The sequence below is a fragment of the Thunnus albacares genome, chromosome 12 (assembly GCF_914725855.1).
Source record: "Thunnus albacares chromosome 12, fThuAlb1.1, whole genome shotgun sequence".
NCBI lineage: Eukaryota > Metazoa > Chordata > Actinopteri > Scombriformes > Scombridae > Thunnus > Thunnus albacares.
In genome coordinates, this window is record NC_058117.1 from 7498010 (window position 1) to 7524617 (window position 26608).

The 26608-nt window shown below is 39.5% G+C and overlaps 2 protein-coding genes across 2 annotated transcripts; one reads left to right on the forward strand and one right to left on the reverse strand.

Moving 5' to 3' along the window:
- Positions 1–2328: 2328 nt before the first annotated feature.
- On the forward strand, positions 2329–20840 carry LOC122993621 (vasoactive intestinal polypeptide receptor-like). Its single transcript, XM_044367936.1, has 13 exons — positions 2329–2563; positions 4226–4319; positions 5373–5483; positions 11465–11565; positions 11693–11790; positions 12684–12813; positions 15160–15313; positions 16343–16403; positions 16900–16966; positions 17047–17138; positions 17363–17492; positions 17932–17973; positions 18105–20840. The coding sequence occupies exons 1-13, from the start codon at positions 2504–2506 to the stop codon at positions 18294–18296; spliced, it is 1332 nt and encodes a 443-aa protein (XP_044223871.1). The 5' UTR covers positions 2329–2503; the 3' UTR covers positions 18297–20840.
- Positions 20841–20890: 50 nt separating this feature from the next.
- LOC122993619 (kelch-like protein 40a) lies at positions 20891–26134 on the reverse strand. The gene is made up of 6 exons (XM_044367932.1): positions 24845–26134; positions 24548–24708; positions 23707–23814; positions 22849–23034; positions 22472–22621; positions 20891–21277 (listed from the first exon to the last, which is right to left on the reverse strand). The coding sequence occupies exons 1-6, from the start codon at positions 25967–25969 to the stop codon at positions 21166–21168; spliced, it is 1842 nt and encodes a 613-aa protein (XP_044223867.1). The 5' UTR covers positions 25970–26134; the 3' UTR covers positions 20891–21165.
- Between the last annotated feature and the right edge of the window lie 474 nt (positions 26135–26608).

Sequence of the window (26608 nt, forward strand, 5' to 3'; positions counted from 1 at the left end):
GGCAGAGAAAAAGAAAACCTTTGACCAAAGAAGCAAAGATCATCTTTATGGCAGAGGTTATATGAGAAATGTGTTCTTAATTTTGAGACACAGTGGCAAAAAAGCACTGCTCCAACGGGCATGAGAGAGTGACAAACACATGGTGTCAAATGCAGTAATTACACCTACGTGTCATAATTACCTTGACAGAGACACTATTAATCTCCAGCAAATTAACTCTTTCTGAAACACTATGTCATTGTACGCTATCACAGGCAATGTTATAAAAGTGTGCATATCATTAACCTTTGAAAACGTTGTCAAAAAAGGCCTCAGACAGCAGCAAACATCTTTATGGATGAACCAAAAAAGAAAAAAGTGAGAATGGAAAGAAGCTTTCTGTCTCTCCTGAAATTCCACAAGATTTATCCAGCTGAACGCAAGAGCTCAAACATTTGACTTTCCTCCCAGTGGAAGGTTAGTCTGACATCCATCAAAGCTCTCATAAGCCTCGGTGAGTCACCTGCTGATAGTAAAACCAGAGCAGTAAAGCACATGTTGAAGCATATGCATAGTGCCACAGGAGGAGTCAGTGTATGGTGAAACAAAGACTGATTCTGTGCATTGTTATCAGTTTGGTTGGAAGTAAATTAACACAATCCTCATCTTTTCAGTCTTATGCACATTGGTGCACAATGACAGAGCAACCACCTGACCGGTGACACACAAATGCATGTTTTTTCACTCGCATTCTGAGGAAATTCCAGAGGGAGCAGAAACATTTGGCAATCCTATATACATTTGGCTATACTGTTTTTGATTTGTTACGTTTTATGAGCTTCACTTCTCACTATTTGTTGCAACATTCATATCTGCACTATTCATCACTCTCTGAGTTTATAGCATTATCTTATCTGTGATCAGTGTGTTCGCTCTATATCCGGGAAACAGACCAAGAAACAAATGTAACTACATAATTCACTCCAATGTCTATATGGTCTTCTGTATGGTCTGAAGCAATAAATCAAAACAAATATCCTCCCAGTGCTAAAAATGTCACTGAAAATAGTTCAGCATTGTAAAAATCTAAACACCTACTGTTGCATCTCAAAGCTATTCTGCTTCTTTCCAGTACACGATCTTAAAGATACAGTAAATATTGTGTTACAGAGGTGTTGCTTCAACTTTATGGCACTTTTAGGGGATTTAACTGGAAGGCAATATGATGTGAGGTATGTTGGGCCACCACGATATCTCAGAACAGTTTCACTGCTCCTTGTCATAAATTCTCCAGCATTCTTCCAAAATATATTCCCTCATTTGGCGTTTTGATGATGATGATGATGATGATGATGATGATGGTGGTGGTGGTGGTGGTGGTGTCTGACATGTCGCTCCAAGATCTCCTGCAGGTGGTCAGTAAAGTTGATATGTGTTGAATGTGAAGGCTGCAGCGTGTGATTCACATCTATCTCATACTCATAAAACCTTTCAGTGTGCTGTATGAAACAACTGCATATCCACTCATCTGTATGCACTGAAGAGGCAAGTCTGTGGTACCAGTGGTGGAATATAACTCTGTATATTTACTCAAGCAGTGTACATACTGTATGTAGACATTTGATGTACTTCATCACTTCCATTTCATGCTACACCTCTAGTCCACTACTCTAGTTGCTACTTTTAAAATAGATGTAACTGTAACAGATTAAACTATCAAACTGTATATAAAATAGTTCAAATTAGCTCCACCTTGACCAACAACAACACTAAAATGCTACTTAAACATTAATGCACCAACAATAATAATCCAATAATATAATATATAACGATATAATAATCACTGGGGGCTTTTCTGCATTATGAGGACTTGTTGTTGATACTGTCAGTACATTTTGCTGATTATACTTTTACATGACATCTTCAGTGCAGGACTTTTACTTGTAATGGAGTATTTTAACAGTACTGCTCCTTTAGTCTGAATTCTACCTCCACCATTGTGCACTACTAAATATTGAACCTATTTGCTTAATTCATTCCCTATATTGATAGATTGATTGATTATTTGTACAGGACAAACTTAATGACAGCAAACAGTCAGTATATAATAAGTGCAAATTGCAGTTACATAACACACAAGATTAAAGCCATAAAATATATATATATATGTATATGTAGTATGACAATCGATTTATTTGTAATCAATTATATTGTCGAAAAATGGCACAAAAGGATCAGTCGAGTCTTGAATTTACACATAGTTCCTCTTTCCTTTGTATGCGTTTACGCCCTCATAATGACGTTCACAGATGATGTTTGATTGGTTAGTTGTTAGTTGTTCAAGGTAAACCCGAGAGGGAGGAGGAGGATTTCAGGAACGGAGCGATTCACTCTCTGCTCAAAGCGCAAAAACGCACAGAGTCAGCAAGTGGATACGTACCAACCTGCGGCCGATTATCAGCCTGTTTCCAACTCTTTCACTTCATTCCTCCACTGTTTTAACGGAGCATCTACTGTAAAGGATATGTTGATGGAAGTTTCAAAGTGCATTTTCATTCTTCTATCCTGCATGCTGCTGGAACCAGTGAGTATATTTTAAACGCTCTGACTTTTTCTCATGACTTGAACTTGGGCTCGTTTTCAAGTATGCGACAGTTGCTCGCCTAATTTGGCCATGTAAGGGTTGACCACATGGCTCTTTTCTAATAGAGAGTTGCCCGCATGAATAAGTGGATGTGCACGTGGGTGATCTCTGAAGTCAGTTTTGGATGCAGGGCGCACCAATGTGGGCCAAAGAGCTGCTTGGTCCATCATGTGTGGAGACTTAGAGAAGCTGTGGAGAAAAAGAATTTCATTGTTAATTGTTAATGATGCCAGATGCTCATTAAAAATGTTAGTTTAGTTTGGGTTTTCATCAATATGATTTTATTGAAGACATTTAAGAACAAATAAATTTCCAACTTGAGCTAATTTTCTGTTTTGTTTTGTTTTTTAAATTCCAACCACTTTTTTTTTTTTTTTTTTTTTTTTTAACTTTTTAAAATCGATAATGCTGATGACCTCCACTCTCCTCCCTCAGACACAGACTCAGCCTCCCTTTCCTGTGTTGATCTCCTCACTTCCTCTGGCACCACAGACAAAACCTGCAGCCTCTCACTGACGCTGTGTGCCAAGCTGTGTTTGTTTTTTTTAGTGACATTCATGTGTTTTTATGCCCTCGATGATCTCTTTTCATGACTAAGGTTAAGGTGAATTACCAGGAGAAACCACAGGGTGCTGTTGGTGCATGTTGGTCTTCCCAGCAGGACACCATGGCAACAGCCTCCTTTGTCTGTCTGTCTTTCTGTGGTATCCAGCGTCCTTATCCACAACTGTCTCCTGTAGAGAAGCATGTATGATTCATGCTGGGATTCAGTTGGAGGTCAAAGCCCTTATGAGTTCAGTCTTAATATCTGCATTTGTACACAATCAAAGATTGTTTCAGCGCCTCAGTGCTGAAAATTGTGTAAAAGAAAAGATGATGCTTTGCTATTGTCGCTGGGGAAGGCAAAAGTGGTGATCATGATCATGATCATGGCGTGCAGGAAGTTTTCTCCTGATACTCCAACTTGTGTGCTGATCCATCACTGACAACATGTTCTCCTGTCATAGTCCAGAGGTGCACTGTGGGTGAAGTAATGCAGGAGGGACGTGCTGCGTAGCCTGAGGAGCGAGAAAATCATAACCTAAATGGGGGAGTCACCTTGTTGCGGGAGAGGCTGGAGTTATATGGGCTCATTTTGTGGCTAACAATAGCCACATACTACCAGTCTGATTAATGCCTACAGAGAGGAGACTCATCCACCTAAGTAACAGCAATAAATCTTCAGGTCTTGCAGAGGGTCTGTGTAGTCTCTGGCAGTAAACCTCCATGGATTCATGTTGAACCAATTCATGGCTGAAAATTCCCTCCATGTGTCCAAGACACGCAGAAACATGCAACTATAAGGACTGTGTTGGTTGAATCACAGTCAAAAGACTGATTTAGTGTCAGATGCCCAGGTCAGGCTCATCTCAGGAAGACCGCAGTGGAGACGATAGATGTGTCTGCCTCGATATGTGCAGTGCTGCTGAAGGAGCACACGCAGTATAACTCATGCAGTCTCCTACACTTGACTAATAGGCAGGTGACCTCTAACTGACGCTGTTTTGAAGCTGTATGTTGCTGTAGCACAGAGAAACCATGAGCAAACTGTTCTCTCCACAGGTGTGTTCAGTGCAGAGTCAGATGTGTGACCTGATGAGGGAAATAGACAAGGAGAGGGAGATGTGCGAGGCTCAGATTAAGAACAAAACGACAGGTATGTAGCCTTTGTCTTCAACACGCCTTCACTGTGCCGGCTGCACTTACTCTGTCTCATCCTAATTTGCTAAATCCACAATTGGGTTGTGATTGAAGTGACACAACAAGCTCTAAAGACAACACAAGCTGTCGAAGCCTCCCCTCTGGCTTTAGATTACACCTTGCATGGTTGAACACTGTTTTCCACCTATTGCCCCTTGTTACATGTGCTTTGGTTCAATTTGAAAGAAAACCTTCTTATTGATCCTTTCGTTTTCATTGAACACTATTAAGAAAAATAATGAGCATTATTATTATTATTATGAAACCTATTATGAAACTCACTTAATTTACCCTTTCAATATATTGTTGATGAGGCTTCAATTACATGTTGCCAAGTGGGATATTGCACACTCACAGCATGTAGCACATAATTATATTCTACTGAGAGCCTCTGCTACCTCTTTGTTTAATTGGAACCTCCTTACTGCAGGTATCAGCAGACTCTTTTCTGTCATACAATGTAAAAGTCATTAAACGCTCATCTTTTTAATTTAGATGTCATTTATCTTGCTATGGATTCCATCAAATGTAAATGCTGCTAAATCCTTAAAGAGATGTTGTAAATTCTACCTAGCAAACTGAAGTTTTCATAGTAATAAATTGGCAGGCAGGTGTTGATTTAGAAGTGCTGTGACCTGATTCTGCATCCGGAGACCAAACACACTGTGGAAAGTCATAGTGATCTGTTGAATTCAAATAACAGTGTGTAACGAAGGACGGGGAGCTGTTTCATTAGTCATGGTGGCAGCATGTTGACTAAGGTCATCTGCTGTTATAGACTCAGGGCTGTAACATCAGCTGACCAGAGCTCATATGTTTTGGCTGCCATGGGAACTCCGATGCTCCACCTGCACAGATTGCTGTTTATCACTGGAGTAGATTCACGTCACAGCAAGCATCTTCTGTTTAAAAGTCTACATTTGTTCTCTTTGTATATGTGATATTTCCATGTTTAACATGTGGAACACACATTGTTTGGCCCCTCTCTCCTCCTCTCTGTTTCTTTCAGGTTGCAATGGGACGTGGGACAAGATCACCTGTTGGCCCAGTGCCGATGTCGGAGAAGTGGTCACCATCCGGTGCCCAAAATATCTCTACTTCTCCAAGAACGTTCCTGCACGTAAGCCTACATAATAGGTTGTGTGTTTGTGTGTGTGTGTGTGTGTGTACTGAATGTGTGTGGAAGAAAGGGGGGGTAGGAAGTGTCTATATACAGATGTGTTTGTTTTTGTGACAGTCAGCAGTCACACAAGTTTGTGTGGTCTTTTGGCTGAAGAGTTTGACAATGATGCTTCAAGGAGATATATGGACTTAAGTACACATATGAAACAAAGACACACAAAACAAAGTAAATGACCAATGACATGTTTTGCCCAGGAGGTTGACTCAAAGACTTTTTAGCAAAATAATAATATATTGGTAATAAATAAAGATTGAGCATATTCCAGCAAATGCTCAATAACTTCTTAAATGTATCCATTAATATTTAAAAAAAGTTTTCAAAAAACTTTTAAAAAGATTGGTTAAAGCTGCTCTAAGACATAATTTTTTTTTTTTTTTTTTTAGCATTTTAGCATCGTTCAGCTCATTGTTTTGGTTCTATGGCCCACAACTTTACTTTTTTACTATATGCTGCCTTCCCAACACCAAATGGCATATGGACTGATTTGCAACTTGCTTGTGAACATTAATGGAGCATTTCACCACCAAAGAGTCAGATATTTTAACTTACTTACTACTGACTTACTGTAAGTTTGCCATATCGACTTAATGAAGTGATAATATGTCAGTGTTGTCTTTACAGATTGTTGTGCTGCCACCAAAGTGGCAAAAAAATCAACTACTGCAGGTTTAACTTTCAGATTTGACAGCTCTGGATCCAATCCTGTAATATCCTCCAATGTCAAAACTGGAACTGGTACCCAGTCCTGAAACATAATCATGAAAATATCTACTTTGAAATTGTCAAATTTGAACCACCTCACCATAATTGTGATAGGGCTAAGCGTATTAAGATATTTTCTAAAAACAAAATCCCACTGAGGATTACTATATATCTCATCATGTAAATCCTGTAGATCCATATCCTTGAGTATAAGATTAACTTGAAGTTCATTGTATAGAATGCTTGTCTATGGAGGTATGACTAATGTACAGGATATTTAAAAAGATGACAGAGATGCTGCTCATCTCGATCTGATGTTGACCTCTCATTTGTTGTTGATGTTCCAAATGTTTCCTGCTGCTGAGTCTTAGTCGCTATCATCACGCTCCACATTTGTGACCAGAAATAGGAATCATGATATCATTCTGGCCCATGATCACCTGTTGTCTTTATCTTTCCTGTTACCCGTCTCATTTATCACAAAGAATAAAGTAAAACTCAAAAGACATGGTGCAGCTGCTTCACAGAAAGATAAACACCTTGTCTCACTTCCTTGGACCATCCACTGATCAAAGATACGCTCTGATTATTTGTCTTCCTTTAATCTACGAGAAGCCTCACAGGGAAGTAGTTTTAATTATGTATAAGGGAAACCATTGTCTTGGGATTTCACAGGCTTAACTGTAGTGTGTTTGTAAAGTAGTCCCTGAGATTATTCCCCTCTGAGTTTCCCTGTATATCACAATTTGTCATTAATTACCACAGCGAATCCTCAGTGTAATTATGCTGTAAGAGTTGATGGAGTTGTTTATTTGCATTAATCTGGCAGAGAGGCCTCACTTTCAACTTGGAGCCTTGAGAAATGCTTTTACATCAGACTTAAAGCAGCTTGAAATTAACTTTTAAAAACACGTTTAAAGCTGCACTATTATTTTTTCATTAACAATGGATCAAATGACTTTGCGTACTATTGGTCGTAGTGGTGAACCAACAGAAAATTGCAACAGAGACTGCAGCTTCTCTCAGATCTACAGAGCTTTTTTAGCTTTTTAGCCTCTTTTAGCTCATGGTTTTGTTTTGTTTTGATTGTTGTGTTGCTTTGCTAAAAAATCAATTAGTGCTGCTTTAAAGCTCAAATTATCATGTCACTTGTCATTTCATATCCAACTATTTTGTTGATAGAAATACAGATCCATCACTTCCTTATTGCATGTAGAACTCCTCATCAGGTCTGTCAGGTTGCATCCGTCTTTGATCGTTTGTGTGATACCTCATTGGTCAACAACATTTTCATTGCACATCAACAACAACATTGCACGCACACAACTTCACAAACTCAACACTAGATGCTCCACCACCTTTGCTGTAGCAGTCACAGGTTTCAGCTGTAAGAGCTTTTACACTTACCCTGTGTGCAGGGGTGGTGCCCCTCTAATCCATCCAGTATTTCCCTGTCATATCCAGAACATGAGAGGAATTCCAACCAAAAGATTTACCATCAGCATGTGAAAGGTTCATTACAGCAAAGAAGGGTTTTCTGGGAAGCTGTGATGTGACCCAGATGCTCCCATCTAGTGTGACCGAAAGAGGAGAACACTCCTGGGGAAACAAGGAAAGAGTGAGGGAACACATGAAGAATCACCAGATTTGTGGGGTTGAGGGCGGTGGAGGTATATTTCACTGATATGTCAGAGGTTCACAGCATCAACTGGCCCCCACTGTGCAGGGACCAAGATTAAGTGAAGGGACCTTAAAAGAAAGCGAGGGGATTATAAGTGACCTGTGCTGCACTGATGTGCATGATATCAATTATGCGTTAAATCAACACATCAGTGCAGGTCTCTGCTGGTTAAACCGACTCTGCTCTCAGGTCATCTAAGAAGGACTTCATTAAGGGATGATTAACTGTCTTGGACTTGGTGCATAGTAAATTACTGAGTCAGTTGGGTGAGAACCTTGTATCTCCAAATGTGTACATTAGAGGAAGCAAGAAAAACAGCCTTGTTTGTGTAGCTTGACCGCTGTGCATTTTTCAGTTTATTCATTTGATTTTGAAAAGGTTTCATAACCTTGAGAGGTTAGAGAAATAAGAAACAAATAACAGTTATGATGTATAATATTTAAGAATTTGCCCCTTTCGTGGATGTATTACGGTGTCAGAAACGTCATTTTAGCTTCTTTTCAAATTTATTCACTGTCAATAACCGTTGCGAAAGGCTCAACTTATTGACACATGCTGAGCCATTCATTTGTAAGCCTCACACACAAAAAAACAAGCATTACGAAACATGGCGCCAAAGAGATTCAGGGGCCAAGTCATAAATTTAGTTGAGATAGAGGTTGCCATTCTCATGAACTTTTTACCTAGTTGATCTAACACACAGTCATTCATCTCTTTTAATAACATGGCCACTCACCCTCTCTCAAAGCTCTGAGTGACGGAGTGCCTGGCTGTCAGTGTTGTCACCTACATGCTATAATGTACAGCTGAGCTAATCGTTGCATGCTAATAAGAATCTTCTGCCAAGATATAATTAGGGAGGATAAAGTGCAATAATATACAACACGGACAGAAAAGCTGAGATAAAAAAAGCCTTGAAATCAAAACGATGACGGGGTGATTAACTCGTTTGAGCTCTCCTTGTTGTCGTGCATGACACTGAAAATCCTTGCAGTCATGTTTTGGGGGATGATGAAAGCATTCTTCTGGCAATCCCTCAAACAAGCCAAATCCAGTAGTGGCATGGGCTGAAACAGCAGGGGCTTATCATCGCCTTTGTGTCTTGTCATGTTGTTTGAGGAGACTAAGCCTCCGTCTTCTCTGCAATACGCCACTCAGGTATTTGTGAGCTGACCATATTTTAATGCCAAATACATTCTAAGACTTTAGATTGTTGGTCATTTCCCAACTCAGTCTTGATTTGATAGTGGCTGTGGAGTGATACGGTTGGGAAATGTGTGGAATGTCCTACATTTAGATTTCAACAGCAGCATTCAGCACACGGATTAATTTGTCGCCAACACGCGCAGCTTTCTTTCTTTATTGACAGGAAAGGAGATGAGGAAATGCTACAAATAAATATTACACAACAAGAGACTGAATAAAATCACATGGATGTCAATCTGTGCTTCTCACTGCTGGTTACAGGATTAGATCTGTCTCATGAATGTTGTAAGAAGGGTTTTCAGTCTAATTAATGATTAGTGCCTCATCTGAACACTGATGCATTTATACTGGATTTGTGAAAAAAATCTATCTTACTGTCTAAAAGTAAGTTAATATGACCTAAAAATTAAATGCGTTTTTAAAGGATTTGATTTGGATAATGCAACATTTATGAAGAACTTCAGTGCACTCAGGTCAGGTTTTTCACCTACATCCTTCATTCTATTTTTTAAAGGTCTTTTTTTTTTTTTTTACATTTTAGCCTCTATTGACAGACTAGCAGAGACAGTAAATATGAGGTAAGCATCTTAACCAATAGGCTACCAGGAAGCCCCGCCCCCACTTGGTGAAGTGATGCACATTTTCTGAAAATGCTCTTTGAACATAAACAGTCTACTTTGAATTTCTTTAAAAGCATGAAAACAGAGTAGAAAAAAGAGCATTAATCTGATTTTGATGTTGCTTAAGTGACGTAAATACTAAATAATACTAAATGTGTAATGCATAATGTGAGTAATAATACCCGTCTACTATATTCTAATGTACTCTGCTGAGCTCTACTGTTCTCTACTCCAGTGGTTCCCAACCTTTTTGTCTTGTGACCCCTTAAAATAAAGCAAATTCTACCCGGGACCTCTCATCACACATTGCATTGTACACCACTTAAATGGACTGATTTTGTTTTATTATAATATCTTTCAGAGGCTTGAGGAGATCAAATACAGTAATTCATAAAAATGAAGCAAAAATTTGAGGAAAGTTTTAAAAAGGTGTCAGAAAAATGTTTTGTGACCCCTTAGAGTCCCCCAGTGACTTCTTGGGTGGGTCCTGACCCCCAGGTTGGGAACCACTGCTTTACTCCACTCTACTTTACTGAGCTCTGGCCCTATGTGCTCTACAGAGCTCTACTTAAGTGAGCACAAGGTGCTGTGTACTGTCTATTTTTACTTTACTGAGCTTAAGTCTAATGTACTCCACTGTACTTCACTAAGCCGTAGTCTACTCTACAGAGCTCTACTCTGCTCTACTGAGCTCTATTCTACTGTACTCTACTCCAGTCTACTAGTGTACTGTACTCTCTAGAGCTCTATTATCCCCAACTGAGCTCTAGTAAGTTAATCTACAGAGTTCTGCTCTATTGAACTCGAGTCTACTCTACAGAGCTTCCTCTGCTCTTCTGAGTTTAGCCTACTGAACTTTTCCACAGAGCTCTACTTTACTCAGTCAAGCTCTAGCCTCAGAGATCTACTCTAGTTTACTTTACTCTTTTCTACTACTACTACTGAGCTCTAGTCTACTGCACTTTACTCTACAGAACTTCACTGTTCTCTACTAAGCTTCAGCCTACTGTACTTTGTGAGCTTTAGTTTTGTGTACTCTACCATGCTCTACTGTACTCTACTGAACTCTAGATTTCTGTACTATGCTGAGCTCAAGTCTGCTGCAATTTACAGAACTCTATACTGCTCCACTGTACTCTGCGTATTCTCCTCTACTTTACTAAGCTCTAGTCTGCTGTGCTGTACTCTACAGAGCTGTACGCAGCTCCTTTAATCTCATCTCAGATGAGAACACTCTCTCTTCTCTTTATGGGCAGTCAAATGCACTTGGACCTTTCACTTCTGCCCTCATGGGCAGGACAGAGTAAAAAATATCTCAGTGCTTGACTGACTGTTGGCCTGGTGTGTGTGTGCAGCCTGAGAGTAATTAAGAAAAATATGGAGGCAAATACACATGGGAACTCTCTGAGCTAGTGGGACAACTGATCCCCTTCAGTCATTCCTTCCATTTCCTTTTAGTATTTGGAAGTATTCCAGTGAGACACATACATCTCATCGTGACATAATTAAGTGTGAGTAAATGTAGGGGAAGTTTTGCCTTGCGGCTTATACAATAACCACCCCCCCAACAACACACACAATATTATGATACATTACTTTCAATGTGAGCAGTATGTTAAATGAAACGCAGTGAAGCCGCCACAGCAATGGATTGTAAGGCATCTTGTATGAGTAATGTTCAATATTCCCTCTATCCCTCTGCTCATTAGGTAACCTGTCAAAAACTTGCACCAAGGATGGCTGGACCTCAATCAGCTACACAATGGACTGTGGATCTGATCTCAACAACACCATGGATGATAATATGTCGGTATGGCAACCACAGTTCGAAACTCTTCGAGCCCTATGTTGCTACTGCTGCTGGGGCGTCATGTTAAATGTCAGACTCAGTAAACATGAACTGTTTTCAGTGAGTATAACTGAATATGTTTTTGCAGGGAGAATTCTTTGACGCTATCAAGGTGGGTTACACCATCGGTCACAGCGTGTCGCTCATTTCTCTGACGATCGCCATCATCATACTGTGTGTCTTTCGGTAAGGAGATCCATCAAAATGCTACTTAATGCCCCTGCATAATGGCAATCAAACACTTTTTTCCAGCATATAAAGCGATAAAACCCTGTCAATCTCTCATTTCATACCATATTTCCTTCATTTTATAGAGGTTTTACAGTGTTTTTCAGACAGTAATGTGACTCCAGGACACATTTTGTGGGACAAGTCGTCCAAATTTGACATTATCAGCTGTTGCAACATTTCTCAAACAAAGCAGTCAACTGCAAGCAGCCATAAAGTCAAACCACTTAGGCTGCTATTGGTCACAGCATGTTAAGTGGTCAGTGTATGAGGCTCTAATAAACAACATCCAGCAGCAACAACTGGTTTATATTGTGTGTCCTGTCCTCCAGTCCTTTTGGGATGACTCGTCCGTTGGGTTTGCACAATTCACCCCCAATCATAAGTTCACTTCTGTGCTGAGTGTAGATCGGAATTTTTTCACATTTGTTTCTGCCTGATAAATATTGGTTTCACTGGAAAACTATACAGTAAAACAGATACATATAGCTTGTCTTGACAATCGCTGGTTTATATGTAGATGGACATTTAGATAACAGCACAGTATAGTCCAACAGTCAGTGCTTATTATGTCCTCTCTCCTCAGCTAAAACACACATTTTTCTGTGCATGTTTGCACCCATAAATTAAGTCAGTGAAGTCCAACATATTTTTTTGGTATTTATTCTGATTGCGTGCTTTGGTGACATAAACACACACTTTATCAGATGTTTTTTGGGATAGGTCATGTAAACAGTTCATTTGAAGTCTAATCAGTAGGATTTCATTAGGAGCATTCTGCACACTGCCCTCTCTTCTTGATTTTAACCTCAGTTTAAATCATCTCACAGTTAATTTGTGTTCTTTTACAGGAAGCTACACTGCACAAGAAACTACATCCACATGCATCTGTTTGTGTCTTTCATACTGAAAGCCGTAACAGTTTTCATTAAGGATGTGGTTCTGTATGATGTTGGGGAGATAGACAATTGTCAGCCAACCGTAAGTACAGCTCAGTCTCTTCTCTCTGTGCTCCCATCTCTCTCACCAACACGTCCATTCTATTAGAGGAGCCTCACAGTCTATTGATTTTCTTCCTTGCAGAATCAAAAGTCTTGCATCGTAGATCAAGTTAACTTGTCCGTCTGATGTATGAGCAGCAGCCGACTGTTAGTTTCTGTCCTTGGCTGAGGCAAACTGCATCTATTTTAATTACTCACTCAGACTTTACTGACTTTAAAGCTTTGTCTCAGAGTTTACTTAATGTGTGAGCACTCAAGTGCTCCTGGGTGTAGCAGTGTTTGCCAAGTCCCTTCCACTCCTGAAACGACATTTCCCCATTCGTCGGTCCAACAGGATGTTGTGAGAGTTAGTGTTTGCCAAACATTAAGCCTGAACTACAGAGAGCTTTGTCAATAAATCACATTCAGAGTTTGGATATCTAGTTTGAATTGTTTTGTCTCGATAACATGATCATAGCGACAATAGCAAAACAGATATAATTGCTCGGGTAAGATAAGGTATTAAATAAGCCACTGTTACAATTTCATATAATAAGGCTATTATTTTATTTTTATTTGATTGATCAAGTCACCAATGTCAGTAGTGGTGTCTGATCTTGCTCCAGCTGAATCCACCACTTTATTGCCAGAGAGGATTAGATCAGTAGACTGTAAATTACCTGCTTTACTATCTCTAAGTGCTGACTGTTGATGGCTGAGTATAGATATTTCCTCTGAAGGGTACACAGATTGTCCTGGTCCAAACACAGCTGCTAAAACTCTCAACTAATAGAAAACAACACAGAGATCAGTTTACTTGTCATGAGGAGTTCTCAACCTGTTAAAACAGCTGGATAGAGAGCCAAAGTCAAACTGGAAAGGTTAATTTAAGTCACATTGACATCTGTAATGATACAAATGACTAAAACCAGGTTATGATGATGCAAGTACACATGCTGTGATGCTGGTAAATATTTTCATGGGAACTGTTGGTCTTTTGTATGCTAACATATCAGTCGTTGTTAACTTTATTAGGCTCATAAAGGTTTCCACTTATTAGTTAATCCAAGGAAGAAGTTTGACATTTCACACAGGAAGAATGATGAAAGAAACCTTCAGTGAGAGACTGGGTTGAGTTACAGGCTAGTGGAACAAAGGCTAGCTACATAGTGCATCTGGACTTTGGCTCTCTATGATGTCTCTTTGGAGGGAGATTTTTAATGTATATGAAAATAACCCTGGAGATGTCATCGGGGTTAGCTTGGCTTAGGCTTGGTGACTACAAAACTGAAGGGAAAAGCTTGTATAACACACTGGGGCCGTCGAGTTTGAAAGACATGGGAATTTACCAGACGTCTAATGAAAGATGCCATCGAGTTGCATTATATGAAGTATAGCATCCAATGCTTTTGGAGCTTGACCCATATTAGTGACTAAAAGTCAAGAAATCTCAACCTGCTGCTGAATTTGACCATTCTTTTAAAAACATCTGTTTCTTGGATCCCCCAGCTATGGAAGCACAGTAATTATTTGATAAAGAAGAAGAAAGTAACACAATTTTCCTCTTCAAAAGTTGATTTTATAAGCAAAAAAGATATTTGCTCAAGTCAGTACTCTCAGAGTCTTACTTGGTCTGGTATGACCAGCTGCTTATGATAGCTAATGTTGGCCAGTGTTAGCAAAATTAAGCTAGATGTTGCTTTATAACTGACTTCTCAGTCAGTTGGCTGACTGTCTCTACTTGTGTTACTGTTACACTGTGTTTTATAGTTTGTATAGTTTACCCTAACCACACAATTCTCACTTGTGGTCACTTGTGGCCACAAGTGAGAATTGTTCAGCAAAAATTAGTCTTACTTTATTCAGGAGCCATTTCAGAGGATTAGTGTACTACTCACCATGTATCTGTGATTTTACACCACTGAACCACCAACAACAGGATTTTCCTATGGTACAGTGAGATGATTTAGATGTAACCATTAACGTGAATCTCAAACACACTTTAATTGCTGGTTTAATTATTCTGGCAGTCATACTGAGTATAATTAGCACTGTAAGAAAGCCCCTCTAGAATTTTCTCTAATTATGTAATGCTCATATTCATTTTGAAAGTGACTATTTCCTCACTGCTGCTTTTGATAAGTGATATGCCAACAAACAACACTATAGTCTAGCAGAATTGTTTCCTTATACAGTTAGTGGGTCACCAGTACAGATTTGTGAGTCATTAAAATAAAAAAAAGAAATTCTCTGTGTATAGCCTCTTCCACTGGCAACAAATTTTTCTTTATCATTTGAATCATAATGGAATTGACCACTAACCAATAACATCGTGGTTGTTTTGTAGGTGGGCTGTAAGGCAGTGGTGGTATTCTTCCATTACGGGATCATGGCGAGTTACTTCTGGCTGCTGGTGGAAGGCCTCTATCTCCACGCTTTGTTGGCCGTCTCCTTCTTCTCTGAGAGGAAGTACTTCTGGTGGTACATCCTGATTGGTTGGGGTGCGTGCCAGAGTTTATACCTTATGTTGATGAATACACATAGCTCACAGAAGCTCATTTTCAAGATTTGACACTTAACCAGAAGTCATCAAACACTCATCAGGTTTCAAGTTGTTTTGTCTTTAGTACAACAGACACAATATACAATATGTGATCATATGTAAATTGATTTATAAGTGTCGTTCCTACAGAGAAATGGTGTGCCTTTCCATCTGTATATGAATGAGTCTTGCCTCAGTTGCAACTCTGCTCTTGTCGTTATAATTCAGTCTGACTCTTGCCTTGCTTTTGCTGCTTTTGATGGGAAATCAGCTCATTTAACAAATTCATACATCCATGGCAGACAATAATTACCAAACTAAGGGATCCACTTGACTGCAAAAGATGCTCTTTTGACAGTTTTATCAGAACACACACACATGTGTGTATATATATATATATATATATATATATATATATATATATATATATATATATATATATATATATATATATTCATACAGAAGTACAAGCTGAGCACTCAGTGCTTTCATCTTTCTTTTTTTTGACCCTACACTTTCATCTTTCAAACACTTATTATTGGCCTTTTGCTCCTAAAATTCCAATGTTACTTGCCTTTGAAATGTATATTCATTAAGCAAGTTCTGATGTTATTTTCTGCAACACCAATAAAGTAACTCTATAAATAGGCCTGTCATGTTGCGTCTGCCAGCAGGAGAATGGAAATAGGCCTGTGACTTTCCTGCAGATACTCAAGATGAACTAATATTGGCACAGAGCACATATGATGCCTGTTAAAAATGATAAGCATACCCAAAATGCATTACTTAATTACTTTTCCCAGCTATAAAATCGTCCAAAAGATTAATAGTGTACACGAGCTAAAGCTTCACTATTTGGTTGTTTGGAGTCAGTGCCGTGTTTGTTTGGACACATTGGACATAACTGATAGTTTCTCTGTGTGACATAGAGATTATTTTAATGTTGAAATAACTTACAACTAATTCTGTTTATATTGCTTGTTTATAGTGGCTCCAACCATCTTTATCTCAGCGTGGGTGATTACAAAGGCTTATTTAAATGATCCTGGGTGAGTTAATCATTTGTATTTGTTCTAATGTCATTAATTACATTACCAGAAAAAAAATTGTAAATACACATTTAGGCGTAAAAAAAACCCCAAAACAACAACCTTTGGGCTAGTGTGGTGATTAATAGCTGGTCTCATTGGTGGTCTATGGTGAACTTTTAATCTGCTACACATGCAAGAGCTGCGTTTCATGGCTACACCCTACAGCCAAAATGCTGACCTACAATCTGATTATTTGACTTTCCAATAAAAAAAAAAATGCATGAGGAATTGTATAATTATTCCCACTAACATTGATGGTGAGCATGGTAAACATTATACCTGCTCAACATCAGCAGGTTTGCATTGTCATTGTGAGCATGTTAGCATGAGGACGTTAGCATGTGGCTCAAAGCTTTGTACCGCCTCATGGAGCCGCTAGCGTTGTTATAGACCCTTAACTTCACTTTATTTTGTTCAAAGTTCTTTGCTCTGATTCTCAAGTCTCTTCTGACAGATGCTGGGATATAATTGATGACAATCCGTGGTGGATCATCAAAACACCTATTTTAGCAACCATACTTGTGAGTCACGTCATTCATTAGCAACATTTACAGATCTGCATGATGCAATGACATTAAGTAGCCTGTTATTTTCACGGCAGGTGAACTTTTTCCTCTTCATCTGTATAATCCGGATTTTGCGACAGAAGATGAACTGTCCCGACATTGGAAGAAAGGAGTCCAATCAGTATTCGTAGGTTTTTAAGTGCAAAATATCAACATCTCTTTCATAGGATGTTTACAGTCATTTCTTATCAGATGACATGGAGTAAAATTATTTTGCAGCTACCATTATGTTGTTGGTGGTGGACAGTCATAGTGCATAGTGACAAGTATTACCTAGATTCTACATTCTCTTGTGGATTTTTACAAGGGTGAACACTAAACCTTCTCATTTTCTCATTTTTTTTTTAACAGGAGACTGGCTAAATCCACACTGCTGTTGATACCTCTCTTTGGGATAAACTATATCATTTTTGCCTTCATCCCTGACCACATCCACTCGCAATTGAGACTGGTGTTTGATCTTATTCTGGGGTCATTTCAGGTAAAGTTCCATATTATATTTTATAAGTTACATGCAAACAGTTTGTAGCATGAAGACAGTTTGTAAGATCGAGCCAGCAAGTGGTTTGTTTAGATGACATGTTTAATTTTGTATGCTTTGAATAATGAGGTTGCTGATTTGCTGAGTATTTAATTGAATGTAAACGCTGAGAGCCAAGTGCAGTGATGGAAACCTAGAGATGGAAAGTATTTCTAATTTATAATCGTTTTAGCTCAGAGTAATATCTCCAGGGAAAATTTCCCAGCAATCCAAATGATGAACCTCCTGTCTGATCCTGGAGTTGGTCGTAATCTTCCGATCATTATTCATATGCAAACATTTCAAGTGTTTCCCCAGCTGTACTATCATATTGGTATTTCTTTTCAACAGCTCTTACTGGGCAATATGTTTTATCTGGTTTTACTTCTCTCTTCTCCAGGGTTTTGTTGTTGCAGTCTTGTACTGTTTTCTGAACGGAGAGGTCAGTAAATTCAAAGCTCTCTAAGATGTTTACCGTCCTTTTATGTCACTGAACCTCCAAATCTTGTGTGTAACACCCACTTAAGGCCCCCCTCTTCATCCTGTTTGTCTACCTCCTCGTCTCTCCTGCAGGTACAGGCGGAGATTAAGCGTAAGTGGCGCAGATGGATGCTGCAGCGCTTCCTGGGTGCTGACACTAAGTACCAGCAGCCCTCCATAGGCAGCAACGGCAACAACTTCAGCACCCAGATCACCGTGCTCACCAAATGGAGCCCTACTACACGCCGGGCATCTGCTTGTGAGGAGCACCTCTCTGCCATCTGAAACCCATCAAGTGAACTCCGCTCTCTGTTTTTATCATCACATACTGAATGCATGATACACTGAAGGTCAAGATGACATTTTAGAACTTAAGCTAACATTTGTCTGTTGTAATTTTATCTATTACCTGTCAAAAATGACAAGTCCTTAGTGTTTTTCTTATTGCCATGCAGGGTAAAAACATTATGGACACACTCCACTTATTCAAAGAATTCGTTAAATAATTATCTTTACTTAATGTTTTTGAACAATTAAATTGATAACAGTACAAAAAAAGATCATTGTCATTTTCACAGACTGTTCTTAGGTACAGTAGCTTTGATCAGGGAGGAACTTCCATTGTACTGGAGGTTGACAGCAAGGACAGGTATCTGATATGTGCGTAAAGGCCAGTATCACACTGATATTTAGGCAAACGGATTAGTTTCTACCACAGTGTGACTCTGTGCTGAGATCACAGGATAAGTCAAACAGAAATAGTTAATGGCAAGTTATTGAGAATCACCTCTCAGAATAACATTGACCAAGTGTTTTGTAATTGACACACTTCAGAATACTGCAGGGAAAGAGATCTTCACGGCCAACGTGTGATTTAAAAGGAAATGGGATATTTGGCGAGCATTTTCCATCTGATGTTATGCAATAGATGGATGGAGGCAGAGATGAGCTGAGTCCTATAAGAAGCAAGATGTTTATTAAAAGGGTGTGTTACACAAGACGGCTCCAAGCACTTAACCTAATGGCCCATGTTGCTTAGGGGACCAATGGTAACAACATTTCTGACAGTGTCAGGCTGTCACCAGCAATAGTCAGAGGAGGAATCTATATCATAACCAATGTACTGGACGTTCCTGTCCTGTCTATGACAGTTTTATATGAGGCAAAGACTCTGCTGAATTACTGCCGGATAACATTCCAGAGAAGAGACTAAAGCTCCTGCTTGTGAAATTTATCTCTGATTACAGAGGCTTTTAGTTTTGTCTGAGTGCGTAGACTTTCATTTTGAGTGTTTCTGCAACTCATGGACCAGATGTATTCCATTATTAGTCCACAATACACAACATAGTGAATTATTATCAGGCAACAGTGATTAACTGCCATTAACTGGATTGCACTGACAATTCATTTCATTGCATCAAATGTTAGTTTTCTATTCTATTCTATTCTATTCTGTATTCACAATATAATATATATGTTATTGTACCAAACTGTTTTTTAGACATGCAAGTGGCAGGGCTCTATGTTTTACATCATCAGCTGGTCAGTCTGTCAGTGCACAGAGTGGCCAGAATTAAATATATAGGCAACCATTGGATAGAAATTTTGTACAGACATTTATGTTCCCCAAAAGATGAATCTTAATGACTCTGGTGACCCCCCAGCTTTTCATCTTGCACCACCAGCAGGTAAAAGTTTTCACTTATCTCGTAAAATATCTCAGCATCTACAAGACGGATTGACATAAAACTTTGTACAGACATTCATGGTCCCCAGAAGATGAATCTTGATGACTTTGGTGGTCGTGTGACTTCTTTTCTATTGCCACTATGAAGTTCACAATTGTGGTTCTGAGTGAAATGTCTAACTTGTAAGGGATGGATTGTCATGAAATTTAGTACACACATTCATTCCCCCTCAGGATGAATTATAACTTAAATTTTTCATGTAGAGCCATCATCAGGTCAAAGTTTAATTTTTTCCAACAGTGTTCAGTGACCAAATACCTGCAAAACTAATGGCATTGCCATCAGCCTCAGCTGTACTGTGTGTTTAGTGCTAATTAGTTTGCATGTTTACACACTATAGATGCTGATGGCTAACATGATAAACATTATACCTGAAAAACATCAGCATATTAGCAGCATCATTGTGAGCATGCTAACGTTAGCATTTAACTCAAAGCGTTATGCACCATTAAGTACAAGCTTACAGGATTCAAAGTCCTATCAGATGTAATATGATTTATCATGCTTTATCTATTCTGACATGTTTTCAAACATTTATTTGAAGCGACATCCTCCTATATCAGATGTTTATATGTACAGACAGTGAAAGTGTCACATTTCATGTGGGAGTAATGTTGGAGTATGATGTTCACTTCACTTCCCTTTCCTGTTGCCCTAGTGTGTGTGTGTGTGTGTGTGTGTGTGTGTGTGTGTGTGTGTGTGTGTGTGTGTGTGTGTGTGTGTGTGTGTGTGTGCGTACGCGTGTGCGCATGCGTGTGTGTGTATTGAACTGTAACTAACTCAAAGTACCTCAGACTAAATGTTGACTAAATTGTACATAATGTGAACCTGTAAATATGGATGAAGAATTGGTTCATGGTGATGACTTATAGTGCTCAGGTGTCAACTAGAAATTGATGTTTACATTTAAAACTGTATGCTCCTCACTCATGGTATTTGCATAATGTCAATAATGTGTCTACTATTCGTTGCCATGTAAATGTTGTGTAAATATTATGCACTGTACAGTATGTGAAATCAGATGTAAAGATGTTATTGAACAAATTGTCAGATGAAGATGAATAAAACCATTTGCACTTTGGATCGGCCCTCTGTTTTTGTAGGAATGTGAGACTCACCACTGAAAACAACTCAATCAGCCATTATCTTTATTTCTGCTTTCAATAAAGCAGACAAGTGATAATGAAAATTTATGAAATAATATAACAAGAACAAAAAAACAGATATACAAATCAACATTTTAGGTTTTTATAAAAGAAATTTGGTGTGATAGTTGAACTCATGTCCTTTATCTATAGCCTCCTCCTGCTGTAAAATATGAGATAAAGCAACGTGATGCTGGTATAATAACACTTTTTCATCTCCAGAGACCAAGTTCAGTTGTTACCCTGAAACATATAACTTTGTTATAACTTTGTGAGACGCAGAGTGTTGAGACGCACTGGAAGAATAGTGGATCCCTCCGCATAGCTGATCTCTCGTAGAATCCCATTCCAACACTTCTCTGACTCATCATATCTGTGGGAAACATAAACACGTTAGTGTTGGGTGGCTCCATAGCATACAATATCATTGCCCATCATTTGCAAAGAATGATTTTGCAATGATCCATTAATATTCTATGTCAAGTTGAATTTATTGAGTCAAAAATTAATTTTATTTTCTACTTAAGACCCACATTGTCTTCATGTATAAATATTTATGTATGGAAAAAGAACTTTTTCACAGCGGAAATGTTGAGAAATTACTTGTGATAGCAGGAGAAGCACAGGCACCAATAACATCAATGATGGTTCATTTCCATTTGGGTATGTCAGTATGATATGACAAGCATGCACAGTCTTATTATCTTATCTTTCTCTCTCTGCTAGGTGGTTTCCTGAACTCATTATTCAAACTCAGACAGGAGGTAATACTGCATTGTCTGGGGACTATTTTCTGCTCTTAGTTCACATGTGATGATCTATTGAGTATTAAAGTAACCAGTATGGGGTGCATGGGATTGCCTCAAAATAAACTACAGTACCCGGTAAAGGATCATGTGAGTTGGTGCATTGTTATTGGCTCATTCATGTGTATTTAATAGTTTTTTGGACAACAGTGTAGGGCTGTGGGTCAGAGAAATAAGCTATATCAAGCTTTGGCCAACAGGCAATAAATAATATAATACTTGCTCATGAAATCTGATGACAATTAGAAAAACATAGAATATCACGATTTATACTGTAGGGTCGTTAAAGATCCTCCCCACACAAGTTTTAAGACAAATTTAAGAAAAATACCCTGCTTTGAATCACAAATTGTGTCTGATATGATTTTTCCACAAAGAACGTTTGATTAATGGGTTCAAATTCTTAAAATTACACCTTCTCCTTCTTTTCCACTGAAAAATCCAGAAGCTATGAATATTTCTCATTTCAAAAGTTTAACTACTGGACACAAGAAGACTCCTACTTGTCTGAAAAGTCCATTCTCGGTGTATGTTGACTGAAAGCTCCAAGTCTCCATATCACACTTGTGTAATTTGCATACTGGACAGCAATTGGTCACAAAACATGCAAATCAAACAACTTCCTCATGTCCTGACTATGATAAACAATACAACACTAAATAAAAAAGGAAAATTATTGGGTGTTTCTTTTTTACTTAAGCCAATGAGGACACATTATTATCACTCTTTAGGCATATTGAGATAATGTAGTGGGCTCTTACCTCCAGATGTCAGTCATCTCTGTTGGGACAGGCTCCTCACTGGTCTCACTGGGCATCATGGCAAAGCCTCCCACAGCGTACAGGAAGCCTCCCATTGACATCAGATTGAGGGAACTGCGCTCCTGAGGAAACTCTGTGAATTCTGACCAGCTGGAGCATAACAGGACAATAACCCCCACACACACACAAAAGGAAGTGATGAAGGCGTTAAATAAGCTGTTATATTACTGTATGATACACACAGCAGTACCACCAGTGCTATTTTAAGACCTAATGATGTGCTGTTCATGTTCACTGAGTCATTTCACTACTGTGGACAGATGCTTCACCTCATAACGATGAGATAAAGTGGTCATATAAAACAACTGTTGTCTTACCTGTTGCTGGCAATGTCATAGACCTCCACAGAGCTGGTGAGGCCTGCATCTGTGACCCCCGTCACAACATAGATCTGGTCTTTGTGGACAGTGATACCAAACAGGGAGCGGGCTTTCTTCAAAGGAGCCAAGTCCTTCCACTCAAACTTAGTGGGGTTGTAGACACAGACTCTCCTCATGCATTTCCTGCATAGAAACATTTAACACAGTGTGTTAAAAGGGCTCTCCACTGATTTTGTACATGAAGCTCAGTTATATCACAAGGAGTCCTACTCAGCCTGTGAAAACATGGCAACATATTATGTCTGCTGTGGAAGTTTCAAAAATAACTTCTATCTTAGTTTGGGATTGAGACTTTAGCGTTTTAACAGAAAGCCTGTGTTACAAACTGAAGGTGTGGGGTTTTAAAGAAGTAGGCAAAGAGGGCCAAATGAAAAATGCAGTTGAGTTACATTATGGGACTTGTAGGATCAAGTGTTGTTAACCCATACTAGAGACTAAAAGTCAGGATACCTCAGCCCCTGCTGCTTTGATTTGGAGCGTTCTTTTTGAAATCTGTCATTTGTGAGTTCTCTAACTTCATGAAAGTGCAATAATAAATAGCTGGAGCAGTCCTTTAAATACTGATCGGTAACCATAGTAATACCTGCTGTTACATAATAAGTAAAAGAACAAAATTAGATGAATACTTTAAGTTCGCAAAATGATGGCACTATCATGTAATGACATGAGTGAGGAATGTCAAATAATGAACTTTTTCCATCTGGGTCCACAGTGTTCAGACACACTCCTGAGGTGTAATCAAACGATTCAATACCAGGTTATAGTTCAAGTTATATCATCTGGAATGGCACGTACTTGCTCTCAGACTTTCCTCCAATTACATAGACAAGACCTTTGTGTGATACTGTTCCATGTCCGTACACTTCATAAGGCAGAGGGTCCGACTCTCCCCATTTGAATGACCTGTGTACACAGAAAGAGTAAATAACATCATGAGCAGTGACTCTATAGATGGTAGAGGTGATTCTAAAGACAAATGCAGGAATAACTCTGATAAAGAAAATGATTGGAAGGCTCAGGAATTCAAGGGGACATAAATATTCCTTCCATATGTCCTTCTGCTAGAACTATAGAAATATTATGTAATTCCTTCGATGGGACCATGAGAGAGATGGTTGTACACTTTATTATTTTCAATGGACTATTCGAATGTAGTAAAAGCAGGCTTGATTTATAATCAATGGGATACATTTCTGAAAAAAAACTTCCTTTGTTTTGTCTGAGAGCATTTTCATTTAGATAATGGATACAGCATGGATTATCTTTTTGTTTTAGAAATATACGTTATCGAATATTAATTAAATTCATTGACAGTGTCTGTACTGTGTTTGTAGCCCCAATGAATCATGTTTTAATTGTTATAGATGCTACAGTATAGTGAGTCTAATCATCATAAATATTCATAGCAGTAATACAATAGAAAAAATAGATAAAAATACATTTAATAAAAATAATGTGTTCTTAATACATTGAAGCCCAATAAGCATTTACATTAATGCATCAGGAAAGACAGAAGAAGTGATTTTCTCCACACTTTTAATGTGCTCCACTTGTTCTTTCCAATTTCTTGTTATTACTTTGACAGCATGGATCTTCATTGGTACAGCGCCATGTTAAATTCGGTATCTGTACTCACTGTCTGTCATAGATCATGACTGAGTTCAGCGCGTGCTCTCCCTCCTTCAGTTCCTTGCCTCCAACAACAAAAATGGAGTTCTCGGCTTCAGTCAGCCCAAACAGGCAGCGAGGGTTGGGTTGTGAGGGCATCCCTAACCACTCTGAACTTACTGGGTCGAACTGGGGATGAAGGGAACGATAGGTCAGTGAGGAATGAGACACACAAGAAATCTGCATTTCAAGATGCATGTTCAAAGCATTCTTTGAGTTTCACAGGATAAAGAGCTATTGATGGTCTTCATGATTGATACTCTACCTGTAGGAAATAAGAGCTGAACGGTTCGTCTTTATCCTCCTCGTTGTAGAGAAGCCCCCCGACAACAAACACCTGGTTCTGATTGGTCACCAGGCTGCAGTGGTTCTTGGGAATTTCTGTGGATTCTGAGACCACAAAGCATTCATTTCCTACCGGGTCATAGGCCACGGTCCCTGTGTCACTGATCATAAGTAACAGGTCCATCTCAAACATCCCAAAACGAGGGTTGTTGTTGAGTATACCCGGCAGGTACCCCTCCTCATCTTCCTCTTCCTCCTCCTCACCACTTTCTCCTCCCTTTGCCCCTTCACTGCTGTGCTTTTTGGGCTTTGGGAGACGACCTTTGTGAGCATCCTTGACCAGATCCAGATCCTTCTTGATCTCCTGGTTGAACCGCATGTACTGGTGGCGCTCCACTTTTTCTTTGAAGTAATCCAAAGGTATCAGCCTTAAACGGACGCAGTGCAACAGTTCTGCCAGGTCCTTAACTCGGTTTTTCTCATCATGTCTGACCCAGTCCATCAGGGATTCAAACACCAGCTCCTCCCGCTCGACGTTAAGGGCGTCTGAGGTGATGATGATGGCCAGCTCGCTCGGGGCCAGCTCCAGGAAGTCCTGGTCCCTTACAACAACCTGGAAGCGCTCACAGATGAAATCTCGAGCAGCTAAAGCGAGCCTGGGACAATCCAGCAGCAGCCCAAGCCTGAAGATAGCCAAGCAGTTGCCCAGCACCAGCTTCTCTTGGAGGTAGGACACACAAACAGAGAAGATGGAGGGGATCTGGTACATGTTAGCAACCATGAAGATATCCTGGACGTTCTGTTCTGTTAAATTAATTTCAGAGGTGTATAGGTAGCGCAGGATCATCCCCATAACACCAGGCTCCACATCTTTGAGTACTATCTCACGCTTCTTGCTCTCCTCCAGGTCAGACAGGAACATGGCCTTGAAGAAGGGACTACTGGCTGCCAAAACCAAGCGGTGGCAGGGGAACTCCTTGTCCTGGATTTTGAGGATGCAGTCCACAAACTTGTCATTCTCCAAGAGGTCAAACAGTCCGTCCTGAAGCAAGGTCTGCTGGTACATGCGAGGCTGCTCCATCGGGTCTATAGTCATGGCAGCCATTTTGTTCTGCCACCTTGTCCTGGTTGGGTTTTGTGGGAGGGATAGACGTAGAAGAGGGGCACCGCACTTACTCTCCACAACAGAGCGGGACTGTCAGCGTTCACAGTGCTGGTCAGATTGCTGTGGATAGTCTCTACGGGTTGGCTGCTCACTGCAGCTGTCTGTGACTGTCAGTCACTCTGTAAGTCCAGGTTATTTATAGACAGGGCCCTCACAAAGCGGAGGAATCCATTTTGGTGGACATAGGAAAGAGGACCCACACACTCCTGCACCACACAGACCCCACAAACAGCTGAGTGACTAAGCACAGCAGTGACGGCATGTTAAATCCAGCAGAACATCTCACCAGGCAGCTTGACAAGGTTTTCCCTCACTTTTACCGAGTTGTTTTCCTCTATGTAATCCAACACTGTCTTGAATAGTGGAAGTGAGTACTCAGGCTACATTGACATTAATGAAGGATATACTGTATATACAGTGTATAGGCAATAGTGGTGCCTGGAAGATTAACATGTTACATAATAAACATCTCCTGACACCAGAGCAAGAGACACACTTTACTATTCAAGTGACACACTGTACACCGTTATTGTCCATTATATATACATAAATATATATATATATTATTTTACAATTGTT